Here is a 14,007-nt window from a genome sequence, read left to right as displayed (position 1 = left end):
CAATGAAAAGACATGGAGGAACCTTAAATGCATATTACTAAGTAAAAGAAGCCAATCTGAAAAGGTTATATACTGTATGATTCCAACTATTGACATTCTGGAAAAGGTAAAACTCAGAGACAACAAAAAGAACAATGATTGCCAGGGTTAGGGGAAGAGGGCGAGGGATGAATAGGTGGGGCACAGAGGATCTTCAGGGAAGTAAAAATATTCTGAATGATACCATAATGATGGATACCTGTCCAGACTAACAGAATGTATAACACAACAGTGAACCATAATATAAACTATGGACTTTAAGTGATTATGATGTGTCAATGTAGGTTAATCACTTTTAACAAATGTACCATTCTCGTGGGAAATGCCGATAATGGAAAAGGCTGTGCATTTGCGGGGGCAGAAAAGGCTGTGCATTTGCGGGGGCAGAAGATATATGGGAAATCTCTGTGCCTTCTGCTCAATTTTGCTGTGAACTTGAAACTGCTCTAAAAAATAAAATCTCTTAAAAAAGCTGCTGCTAAATCATGCCTTCTGAATATTTTTGTTCCTCCAACTCTAGCTGAGCAAGTAACTCCTTTAATTCCATTTTCTTCTGATATACAGTAACATAAGAGATCCAAAGATTCAGTACTAAGCTAAACTTCATTCTCAAAAGCCCATCTACTGCAAAAATAGCAAGACAGAGATGATATATTTCTAATTTTAAGAATATTTATGTGTACAGAAAAAGAAATAGCTATAAATGTCCACTCTACTAAAAAGAGGTGAGCTCTGAAACTCTGTATTATTGTATTTTAACAGAAAATTTCATTAAAATATAGTAAAGAAAACCAACCTGAGCTGCTCTTTGCTTTAGCTCCCAATTTCTCTCTTTAAGTGCCTGATCCATTTCAAGGAGTTCTTGCTTTTTGTCTTCAATCTCCATTCTGCATTCCCTGTAATTTATCAAAGTGAAGGTCAAAGCAAGTAAGTAGGAATATTATGGCTTTAAAAAATTAAGTCAGTTGGGTTACCTTTCCTGTAAGTGAGAAGTGATAGAATATATGCAATTCAGATTGAAAGAGTTCAAATTAAAGGAATAATGTACAAAATGACTGATATCAATACAATTACTTTAATAGAGTGTTTTAAAAAGGCAAAAAGTTAACTCAGCTTCTACTATTGCAGACAATTTAAGTTAAAGGTTAAAAGCACTCTCAGGGAAAAAGATTGAATCAGTATAAGAATTTAAAAAATATATCCACATTTTTTCATCTATAGATCACAGGAGTGTTTGAAAGTCTTTTTTATATTATAGCTGTGAGTTTATTATAATTGAATGAGGCATTTATCTCATGGTTGATGTCCCTGATAACCACTGCTCAGTAAATGACCACCGTATTTCTTACCAGAATTTTACACTTAGTATGACACAATGTTAAGATTTCTCTGAAGCCTGTGATCAAAGAATTTCAATTTCAAATTTTAATCTAAGTTCTGATATGACAAAGGATGAAAATGTTGATCTAGAAAATCTTCATAAGACTTTCCAGTCTTAAATATGAAAGAAACATTATTGAATACAGCTACTGACTTTAAAAAGCAAATTCGGAACTTCTTTAATGAGCTGTTTACTGTTCTCCGAAAAGTCTGAAGAGTTAACACAAGACTAAACTAATACTCTAAAAGTACTATGAAATGAATTCTAAAGATAACTTTAATTGCTGTCTATGCAAACAGCTCAGTTTCCAAAATTCAGTTACTAGCTATAATTTTAAGATTTTGTTTTTACTTCTTTTATCCATTCATTCGATTAACAAATATTCACTAGATGTTTCCTCTATGTCAAAGTTCTATTTACTGTGGATTTATTTAATAGTCAACAGGCTAGATGTCCTTCATCACATGGAGTTGATATTCTCATAGGTCTAGGAGAGAATATGGATCACAAATAAAATCAACAAGAAAATTATCATAACATAAAGTACCATGTTAGAGCATTAAATCACAGTGATGAGATGGTGACTAGGAGGCTACTTTAGAATAGGTGGTCAGGGAAGGGCCCTCTGAGGTAATGTGAAGGGTATGAAGAAGCTGGCCATACAAAAGTTATTTCAGGCTGAAGAAACAGCCATGGCGAAAGTCTTAAGGTGGGAAAAAACTTGGTAAGTTTTAAGTACAATAAAAAGGGCAGAAGCAAGGAGAACAATACGAAATGAGGCTGGAAAAGTAGGCAGGAACCTTGTTATACAGGGCTTTGTACTCCAGGAAAAGGAGCTTGGGTTGGTTTTTTTTTTTTCAATTGTGGTAAAATACATATAACAGAAGATTTACCATTTTAACGTTAAAATGCACAATTCGGTCACACTAAGTCCATTCACAATGTTGTGTAGCCATCACCACTGTCTATTTCAAGTACTTTTTTCATCACCCCAAATGGAGAGCCCAAACCCATTAGCAATTATTTTCTATTTTCCCTTCCCTCATTCCCTGGCGACAGTTAATCTGCTTTCTTTCTCTATGGATTTGCTAATTCTGAATATTTCATATAAATGGAATTATGCAACATATATGTGGTTTCTTTCATTTAGCATTATATCTTCAAGGTTCATCCATGTTGTAGCAAGTATCAGTACTCTATTCCTTTTCATGGCTGATTAATATTTTTATGGATATATCACACCGTGTTTATTCATTCACAACTATCAATGGACATTTGGGTTGTTTGTACTTTGTGTCTATTGAATAGAGGTTCTACAAACATTTGTGCACCATTATTGTTTGAACACCTGTTTTCAATTCTTTTGGGTACAAACCTAGGAGTGGAATTGCTGAGTGATATGGCTAATATTATGTTTAACTTTTTGAGGGACTGCCAAACTTTTCCACAGAGGCTGTAACCATTCTGGTTTCCATTTGTTATTTTCTATTTGAGTTTCTTTGTTCTTACTACGGCCATCTTGGTGTGAAGTGTTATCTCACTATGGTTTTGATTTATATTTCCCAAGGAGCTTGATTATTATTCTGAATCTTTGGGGAAGCCACTAGAAGGTTTAAGAAGGGAAGCAATATACTCTGATTTATGTTTTAAATCATAAATTGAAATCCATTCTGTGGAGACTGGATTGTGGGGAGGATCAAGAATTTAAGCTGGCAGACCAGCTGGGAAGCCACAGCAACAGACCAGGTGAAAGATGATGATGGCTTGTGCTAAGGTGGTCACAGAAAAAAGGCCAAGAAATCAATAGATTTCAGAACACGTTTTGGAAATAAAGTTGACATAACTTGCTAGTAGATTGGATGAAAAAAGGGAGGGAAAAAGATAAGAATAATCTTAAAGATTTCTGGTTCAACCAATTGCTCATAATGAGATTGAGAAAGGGCAGGGTTATAAGTAAAACAAAGAACTGTTTTAGCCAAGATGCCTCTTAAAAATATTTATGTGGGGAAAAGAAGTTAGTCATTAGATACGAGTCTGGAGTTGGAGGAAATGGCCATTACCAGAGATACGGGTTTGGAAGTATCACAGTATTTAAAGCTACATGAAATTTACTAAGTATGAGTTTGTGGGTAGAAAAGAAAGCAGGTCCTAAACTGAATCACAGGATACAACACCTAAGTTCCTGGGTCACCTGGCTGCTCTCTATCATGGTCTTTCATTACACATTTCACACCTTGGTTTGTACTCCTGCTTTCCTTCTCAGAATCCATTTCCCACACTTTGGCTCTGGTCTAGCTCTCCACCCCTTCTCACCATAGGTTTGTGCTGGAATAGCATCTTATGCTATCTCTGCTAATCTAAGAACCCAGATTTTAGAGTTGGACAGACTTGTGTTTCTGGACCCTACTATCTGACTTTGGCATTTTACTTAATTTTCTCAAGCCTCAGTTTTCTCAAGTATAAAAAGTAATGATATGTATGTATCTCACAGGTTGTTGTAAAGAAATGACTGAGATCATTTATGAAGTCCTTGGCATAGTCCTGGCACAAAATAAGGACTTAATATAAAGAACAATGTTGTTGTTATTATTTTGCTATTAACCACTATTGTATGCTGGTCCCATCATCTTTTTACCACTATGGGATATAGGAGAGGACCAATATAAAATGGTCCAAAGACCAAAGATGGAAGTATTAGCCAATAGCAACAGCTGAATTAGTTAGACAGAGCATGGGAAGAGCGGCCTAGGATAAGCCACAGTGAGCCAAAGGCAGTTGAGAAGTTTGGACACCTAGAATTCAACAACAAACTCTGTAGTATAACCCAAGGAGTAAGAGTAACAAAGTGAAGTACCTGTAATTGTGATATCATTTCTTAGTATTTAACTCACCTGACTTCAGCTGTGAGATCCTTTACAGCAGTATACTTTTCCTCTAATGATAACTGAGCCTTCTGTAGCACATCTCTCAGTTCCTGGAGTTGTCTTAAAGTACTTTTTAACTCTCCATGAGCATTTTGTAGTTCAGCCTCTAGTGCCTCCCGTTTCTGCAAGGCTTCTGCTAGTTCAGTTTCAGTGCAGTGCTGTAACTTTTCTAACTCTTTCACTGTTAAAAGCAGAGAATCATTTTACAACTATATAGAAACTACTTGCTATTAAGAACTTTACAAATAATTACAGTTATGAATATCCAATTTTATTCATCTACAAGAGGCAGAATAATACGGATTGTCCTCTTCCCCCTCATCTCAAATTCTCACTTTATTCCATTTCTTTAAATACACATCTGGAGGCAGCTATGCTCATCTAACCTGTTGCTTACCAGCATTTGTTTTCTTATCTAGTTCGGTCTTTGTCTGCTCTAATATCATGTCTAACTGAGAGAGATGCATTGCTTTATTTTCTCCATCCCGTTTTAGGTGCATTATTTCCTTTTCCATTTTACACAGCTCTTCTTTGTACTGATCCATCTCAAGTTTTACTTGCCTAATTTAAAACAGAAAATAAGTAATAAATAATAATTAGGAAACAAAAATCAACTGACTTATCTCTGACTGAACAAAATCTGCAAGTTATATAAAGACAAATAATAGCAAAACGTCTAGTCAGAACCTTAAATCACCTATTGTATTGTTAAAAATGCTCTACTAAAAGATTTGTAATTCTGCACCAATTACATACCACCGTACTACCTGATAACATTTAGCAATGCTAGCATTCTTTTCAATCTAATTACAGTTAACTTTTATAAAACTTTGAATGTACTGAGGACATCCACAGGCAGGTGCCTCAGTCATCTGTATTTTCTGCTACCTGCAACACAGAAAATGAAGAAGCCAATCAAAATATTCAGCACAAACATCACACTATTCATAGCACGAGTAGTATGAGTTGGCCAAGTCAGTGGTCAAGAAAGCCAAGTCACAGTTACTTTCACTCAGACCTTTATTATTAATGTTACCTTTTATAACTTTAAAGGGACCAGAGATTTGCACACTAGTGCAATTTTCTTGCTTTTACAGATGAGGAAACTGGAAGGTTACATACAAATAGTTATAACAGTGAGAGGGTCAGGTTTACTAAGTTTTAGTTAATCTTGAATTATTCCAACATGGAAGCTTCTCTGCCTATAGACACATCAACATAGTGAGAGGAAGTTTTAAGTCCATTTATTGGTCAATCCAAAGTGACAGTCACTAATTCAGCAGTTGCTAACATCCTCAACGGTAGGCAGAGGCGATGCTCCTCTGCATCAGCATTTTGTCACTGTTACTGTTCTTTTGAACTCTGATGTTCTAATCTGATGTCCATGAGTGAACTTGAGGAAGACTATAAAACTCCTTGAAACAATATGCAAAATTATGTATGCATATGTATGTCTATATACAGAAAATAATCCATAGCTTTTTATCATATCCTTAAATATGTCCATGACCCAACAAAGCTAAAAACTATTAGATTAGACAAGTGCTAATGACTCTTCTACATCTCTGAAATCCCAGGTAAATGATTTTTAGCCTGACTAATTCTTTTCTTATTCTCGAGTAGATGTAAAACAGAATTAGAAAAGAACAATCAAAACAGGCTGACATACAGTACCAAGAGCTGACTGTCAGCAAAGAAATGGGGAGGAAGTTATTTTTAAAAATACAAGAATTCAAAAAGCACAGCTGTCTACATGCTTTCCCTGGTAACCAGTGAGTCAACCTGCTGCCAATTCCCCTTATAAACAGTAACCTCCTCTTTCCCTCCCCCAAGCAGGAAGACGCTTGCCATGTCCTGCCTGCTGTCTGTGCAAGATCCCCTGTCCAAAACCAACGATACCTCAAAAGTTTTTTTTTGTTTTGGTAGAAAATTTCTACCATAAAGTTTTTTGTTTTGCTTTAAGGTTTCACTACTTGGTAAAGATAAATTCCACTCTTCCTTCTTGACTTAGGAGTTAACTACTCATTCTTTCCTGAAGCTAGGTAAGTGAGGGATTCACAGACTACAATAAATATTTAAGGGCTTGAAAACCTTTAACGATTGTATAAATAATCCAATGCTAAAAGTTTTCCCATAATTTTCAGATTTTTCTGACAGGCTTTAAACCCACCAGTTTTTCCAGAAATACTTCACCTTTTTGTTGCAGAGTTACTGAGGGCAATCAAGCCTGAGTTTGGAAACAGGATCAAAGGAAGGATTATGTAAAAGTAATACTAAACTTTTACAATATGGAAGCTGAGACTGGCTTCTTCAAATGTAAAAAAGATTTTAAAACAGTTATGGAGGCAGTTTGAGAAATCTAACACGTGCTCCGTGGGGCTCAGCACTGAGCAACCAGGGTCTGGGTCACTCACTTGCAGTGACGTTTACATGTAGTACCAGAAGAACCTCTTCATAGTTGCATAACAGAAAAACATTTGGTTTTAGAGCACATCCAAATTGTGCATCCCACACCCTAGCTTGAGTTTCAGCTTCCTTATTTTGAAAACCAGGATAGTAAAACCCATATCCTAGGGATACATTTGGAGATTGAGAGGAGGTGTTCACCTAGAACACTGCTTGGCACATAGAAGGTAATCAATGAATTACTTTTCTCTCTTTGTATCTGGAGATATCTTAATTTTAAAATAGATTCAAGGAGATATATAACAGATTTTAACTCTGTAAAGATGCAGGCATAAATTGGTCTGAGTTGGACTTTTAGTTTTGTGTACCATAAAGCAAGAGAGAGGGAAGGGAGTTGTGGGTATATGCAAATCAGTGACTTTAAAGACTAACTAGAATTTAAGCTGGGTAAATAGAGAGGAGAAAGGACATTAGGAAGTGAGACAATGGTGGAATTGACTGATGAGAGCTCCTAGCTAGATCAAAGAATTGTTGAATTTGGGGTATTAAAGGGAATGAGGTAATAATATAGGGGTAGATGCACAGTATTCAGATTATGTTAAAATACTGGATATACTGGAAATGACAAGATCTACAGCAAATTATGTGAGTGAGTCCCAGACGATCAGCCAGATAAATGTATATTGAAATCCCCAAGAATAATGACAGTAGTATTGAAGGGAGCTAGAGTAAGTCAGGCGGCCTGCCGGTGTCAGCAACAGTGAAGGGTGATACGATCTGACGACGTGAGGTTCACAGTGTATGTTACACTATTCCACACCACAGCCCTGTGATCCAAGAACTGTGGGGAGAAGCTCTCATTTAAGAGGGCTGCAGGGGAGGAAGCAATGTCCTAAGAGGGTAGTCAGATTTCTGTCACAGCAAGAGAAAAGGAGAGAGAGAGAATATTGGGGATGTCTCTCAGGACGGACTGTGAATGCCAGAGGCTACAGTGAAAATCCTTCAGAAACTTTCACGGGGTGGGAGAAGGGAAGAAGATCCACGAAGAGGTTTTGGGGACTTAGTATGAGATGAGGGTAAATCTAATGCCTGGATAGCTAATGCTTCTGTGGTGCCTGGCACAAGCAAGGATGAAGTTATAATGTGATTAAGTCTTTGTGCAATTAAGGTACACACTGTTGGTAAGGCTGTTAGTGGACAGACAAATGTCGACAGAAGTAAGAAGGGCTAAAGATCTGTGGCCTTAGTCAGAAACAAAGGCTATCCTCTTGACCCCACTGAGAGAGTGGAGGACATCTGGGGAAGCAAGATGCTACTCAAAGCACGAAGCCTTATCTTTACTCCTGTCAGAGGGTGAGAGGGAGTCTTCAGATGCTGTGGTTTAAGCTCAAATGTATAAGTTAACTCTTGATTCCTGTTGGTAGAACAGTGGGAAATTAAGAATGTATTATTAATTATGTCAATCTTGTCCACAAAGTAGAAGAGGCCTGGGGAAGCTACACACAGCTTTCAGCTCACAGTTCCCAGGCCCAGCCCAGTCATATTAAATCATCAGAGGTGGGACCTCGGCATCAGTACTTTTCAAAGCTCCTCAGGTGATTCTAATGTTCAGTCAATGTTGAGAACCACTGTTTTCTTCTGTTAAGTTACTCCCTCTCATAGAAAATTTCCTCTGAGTACATCTTTGCTTGCAACTTTTAATATTATTCACAATTTAATTTAATACGACAGTTGCTGAGTGCCTGTGAGGGATGAGAATCTATGCTAACTGTTGTGAGAGGACCTTAAAATAAACTACATATTATCTTGGCCTTAAGGAACTTGCAGTATAGGAGGGTTAAGGATATTAAACTGTAATACAAAAGGCATAATGAGGGACATGAGGGAGGTGCAAACAAAATGCTAAAGGGACACAGACCGTGGGGAAATTAATTCCTCAAGCAAATGCTTCACTGAGTATTATCTGATACTAAAAATACTATTGATGTTGAAGCAGGAAGGTAAATAAAAACTAACATATTCATTTTACCTGGCAGTACCAGTAAGCTCAATAACTTTTTGCCTTTTCAAATCTGCTTCATATGTGGCTGCTTCACATTTCTCCTCCATTTTTCTCAACTTTTCAGCTGAATTTTCCCTTTGTTTTTGAAGCTCTTGTTCCAGTTTCGATACCTTGTAAAGCAATTTCCAGTAAGTATTTTAAATTCAGACACAGCTCAATGTTCTTCAGAAGAAAAATATTTATATAAATCTGTAGCCTAGCCTATCATTCAGTTCCGAGGTATTTTACAAAAATCAAAGTATAGACCAAGAAGCAACATTTTGGAAATATGAAAGCAGAACTTAATTTTTCATAATAAAGATACTTCATTCATATACATATAGAAGTGACCACATGCACTAAAACAGGACTTCTAAGAATCATACAAAATAATGGTAAAGTGTTCCCCTTTTCATTATCCTCAATTGAAATGTTCTTTCTTCTTTGGTCAAATTATGTTCCTTTCTTTCTTCACAAATTGACTCATTCAGCGAAGGATTTCCATCCACCCTCAGGCATTACAACTTGCATCTATTTGTTCCTATTCTTTCTTCCTTCTGTTTTACTACATTGAAGGAGGTGTTTTTTCCTCCTATATAAGCCAAATTGCTTCATAAGTGTTTTAGATTCAATTCCTATCCATCTTCTTAGGAACATCATACTACTGACTATCTCTGCTTTCTGCTGTATCTTCAGTCTCTCTACTGGTTTCTTTCTATCAGCAGTTAAACACATTCAAGGCCTTCCCATGATAAAAAACACTTCCCTTTATACCTCTACATCCCTCCAACTACCACCCTTTCTTTCCTCCTCTTTATAGCCCAATTTCTCAGAGTTGTCTATGCTTGATGCGCCATTCCTCTCACTTCTCATTCATTCCTCAGCCTACAGCAATCTGGCCACTCTATAGAAACTACACTATGTCACCAGTGACTTCCGTGTTGCTAATTCCAATGGGCATTTCTCAACCCTCAATTTCCTTGACACTGACTGCAGCAGCCCATGACACCAACTATCATCCCTTATTCATAAAGTACTTTGGCTTCCATACACTGCACCACTCAGAGCTCTGTTGAAGTCAATCATCTTATCCCTCATTCTATATTCTCTTCTTAGTTAACCTCAGTCACTCCGTGTTTTCCATGAACATTTACATGACTATGATCTCAAAGTTAATATCTGGCTAATGATTTTAATATTCTCCCTGCTTTTCTAAAACCTATTACTGAAGAACTAAGTACAGATTATAAGTCATTAATATTCACACATCCAACTCAAGTTCCAAGTATAAAGTTAAAATAGTACCCAGGTAAAAAGGGATGGGAACCATGGAAAATCTACCCACTCTGTGCTTGATTAAATGGCACATTCATGAGCAGAAAGAATCTAAAGATAAGAAGTAATCTGAAAGAATTCAACATTAAACATGTGCCTAGTGGGACATGAATAAAAAGTAGAAAAAATATATATACTGGAAAATTTATGCCAAATACTTAAGGAATTTTTAGATATAAACTTCTTTAGACTCTCAAAGAAATCAGAGACAATATAAAAATTTCTTAAAACAAAGATCATGAAGAAATGAAGTTACCAAGTGAAAAATATAAATGAACTGGTAGATTTAAGGAAGAAACTCCAGAAGAAAACCATAAAACCATTATAGAAATGAAAACAATTTTAGAAAGAACAAAAATTCTAATCAATCCTACAAAAACCAGAGTCAACCATGAGGGATTTAGAAAGTGGAAATCAAACACAGATGATATAATAGCCAAGACATGGAAACAACCCAAATGTCCATCAACAGATGACTGGATAAAGAAGCTGTGGTATATTTATACAATGGAATACTATTCAGCCATAAAATGACAACACAATGCCATTTGCAGCAACATGTATGTCCTTGGAGAATGCCATTCTAAGTGAAGTCAGCCAGAAAGGGAAAGAAAAATACCGTATGATAACTCATACGTGGAATCTAAAAAAAAAACCAGAACAGAAGACAAATGAACTTAAATATAAAACAGAAACAGACTCAGAGACATAGAATACAAACTTGTGGTTGCCAGCAGGGAGGGGGGGTGGGTAGGGACAGACTGGGAGTTCGAGATTTATAGATACTGATAGGTATATAAAGAATATATAAACAAGTGTATACTGTATAGCACAGGAAAATACAGTCAAGATCTTGCAGTAGCTCACGGTGAAAAAGAACACGAAAACGAATATATGTATACTCATGTATGACTGAAAAACTGCGCTGTACACCAGACATTGACACAACATTGTAAACTGACTATAACTCAATAAAAAGAAAGAAAGAAAAAAACCACAGATGAGATGAAGAAATACTTCAGGATGAAGCTGTACATCAGGTATAGCGAACAGTAGGTCTAGACTTGAACAAAAGAGATGGAGAGTCACAGGACAGATGTCTCTGAGAAAGGAAACAGGGAATACCACCTGGTATGTCTGAATGCACAGAGAGGAGATTCTTTAGTTCCCGCGGAGCGGCTGAGGATGAATTTAGAACACACAGATTAAAAGTCATACAAATGACAAAAAGGTGGGATGTAGTGAGATTACAAGGAACTATCATTTTCTAATTTATACTTTTCTGTAAACTTTGATAAGAAAAACAAAACAAAAAATGTGAAATATCTGTCAGTAGAATTCAGATAAATCTGGTAATGAATGAAAGAGAAAAACTGATTCTAGTACAAAATTTCCTAGGACTATTTCTTTGGAGTAATAACTCATTTTTAAAAATGAGTAGTTTCCTTTGGGATTTTTCTTTTAGCACATTGCTTGGCATTTCTTTAGGGATTATCACACGTGTTCTGATCCAAAAAGAGGAAATTGGAAGCTATAACGATTCTACTGGAAGCTATAATGATTCAGACAGGTATTATATTCAGGTCCAAAGAGGAGGGAGAAACTGAATGATGAAGACTAAATTGTAACTAAATTGTATGGAGTGACAAAAATGTGCCTGTGGTATTACATGGACACATTACATAGGAATAAAACTACCAATTTTACCATGTTAATTTAGAATGTTTATGATATCTTTGAGGTTAAATGGCAGTTTATATAGCTAGCAAAAAAAATCTATTATCAATTTTGTGAACTGCTGTTTCATAAAACCATTTTGACCAATAAAACATACCTGTTTTTCAAGTTTAGTCTGAGTGTCTTCGAGCTCTCCATTTCTAATTGTCTCTTGTTGTAACATCTGCTGCTGCTGGTGAAGAGTATGCTGCAGAATAACATTTTGCTCAGTAGTCTCTTGAAGACTGTGATTTTTAATCTTCAGCTCCTTCTGTAAACAATATACCTAAGAAATATATACAGTTCTCATTATGACATGTTTCAAATAAAAAGCAATAAAATGTCAATGTTGTCTACCTTATTGGATAATTATTTCCACTTGTCATGAGGGACATTGCACCCACAGCTATCATTTATTATGTGGAAGGGCAGAGCTCATTTTTCTGACGGGAAGATATGTTAGAAGGGCCTGCTAATAGGGCTGGCTCTTGGCTTGTCTGGGAATGTGTCTTTTGAAACATTCCCCAAGCAATGAGATTGTTTTCCCTGGCTTGGGCACTGCATCATGCTTTCCTTCCGGGAGTTTGGAATTTTGATACTTATGGCTGTCCCTATGTGACCAGCCCCCAGTAAAAAACCTTGAACTCTGAGTCATAAGCAGGCTTCCCTAGGCAGAAAGTACTGCACACATGTTGCTATATTTCACTGCCACAGAAAGGAGTATATTCTATGTGACTTCTCTCAGAAGAAGGGAGAAAATACAGGAAGCCATGGATTTCTCCACACTCCATCTGATACACCTTTCCCCTTACTGATAATAAACTATAGCCATAAAAACACTACATGAATGTTAGGTGCTATTTAGTAAATTATTGTTGCTATTATTGCTGTTGTTTGTAAAATAATATCCCAGCAAAGAACTCTTGAATATTCATTCTCCAAAAAAATCACATAAAGGAGTAACAATACCAGCTAAGAAATTGCATTCATTCACTCTAAATATATAGGACTTGAATATGCTGGTCCCCAAAACTGTGTTAAACAATACATTTACACTTATCTGGAATAATCTATTAAGAAGGGGAAAAAAAGCCCTTTGTCAAAGTAATCCAAATTCTAAAAATTGCCAAAAGAAATTATTTTAAAATAATGCAGCATAATTTAATGTATATTTTATACTACTCTTCACCTGCTCCCTAAAGTAAGGGCAAGGTTTACTAAATGATGATCTATAAATTACATTTTAAAAGATGCAACAATTTAAAACCATAATTTAAAAGACAGTAGCAAATATAAAATTTTACAAAATAAAATGAAGTGGGAAAAAAAACAGAACCACATTTCATTAATTATGAAAAACATTAGGGCAAATACAAAGTGAAAAATGTTAGAGAGAATTGGTAATAGAGAGTAGATTATAAGTAATCTTCTTTAAAAGATTTCTTACTGGTGTTTATGTAATAACTACTTTTAAAATGAAAGAAAATAAACCCATTCCTTTAAAGCAAACAATCTTTCTAATAAATATCACTCCAGAAAAAAGTAATTTTAAACTCCTAAGAAATAGCAAAGGAGAATCTTGACTTGGTTTTTTTTTCTAATTATCCAGCAGTCAAACAATTCAGCAGCATTATGAAAGGCTTAGGGGCCAAATATTCTTTGGGTATGATAAGAAATTCATAAATTTCAAACTTCTTCTCTGCATGATGACACTGTAAACTTGGAGAATGTAAAGATACAATAGGCAACTAACCAATTTCTAATATTATTATAATCCTCTTTTTATGCTAATCTATTTGATTTAATTTTGTCTGTATGAAAATAATTTCTTTAGGGCAAATCTGTATCCGTAACACCTGTTTTCTTTGTTTTTCTGCTAGCTCCTGGTTTTTCAGTAGCATGTTGTTCAGTCTCCATGCAGTCATTTTTTTCTCATTTCTTTTTCTGTGGTTGATTTCTAGTATCATGACATTGTGGTCAGAAAAGATGCCTGAAATAATTTCTATTCTCTTAAATTTGTTGAGGCATCTTTTGTGCCTGAGTATGTGGTCTATCCTAGAGAATGTTCGATGAGCACTTGAAAAGAATGTATATTGTTTTTTGTGTCCTAAAAATATCAACCAAGTTCAACTGTTCTACTGAGTCATCTCCATTGCCTTATTGAT

At 35.8% G+C, this 14,007-nt stretch overlaps 1 protein-coding gene across 17 annotated transcripts in view; it reads right to left on the bottom strand.

The window, feature by feature from the left end:
• Window positions 1-14,007, bottom strand: part of CCDC18 (coiled-coil domain containing 18) — a 120,245-nt gene that overhangs the window by 55,803 nt on the left and 50,435 nt on the right. For all 17 annotated transcript variants that reach the window (XR_004322655.1, XR_004322656.1, XR_004322658.1 and 14 more), the window contains 5 exons: window positions 11,961-12,128; window positions 8,780-8,922; window positions 4,742-4,905; window positions 4,312-4,525; window positions 836-935 (listed from right to left, as the gene is read on the bottom strand). Coding sequence is in view for 13 of the 17 variants with exons in the window: in XM_032487097.1 (XP_032342988.1) it covers window positions 836-935; window positions 4,312-4,525; window positions 4,742-4,905; window positions 8,780-8,922; window positions 11,961-12,128 (789 nt within the window). In the remaining 4 variants the exon portion in view is untranslated. The remainder of the gene's footprint in view (window positions 1-835; window positions 936-4,311; window positions 4,526-4,741; window positions 4,906-8,779; window positions 8,923-11,960; window positions 12,129-14,007) is intronic.

This window comes from Camelus ferus, chromosome 9 (genome assembly GCF_009834535.1).
Source record: "Camelus ferus isolate YT-003-E chromosome 9, BCGSAC_Cfer_1.0, whole genome shotgun sequence".
In the NCBI taxonomy this organism is placed as follows: Eukaryota; Metazoa; Chordata; class Mammalia; order Artiodactyla; family Camelidae; genus Camelus; species Camelus ferus.
This window is presented reverse-complemented; position numbering and strand designations above follow the sequence as displayed.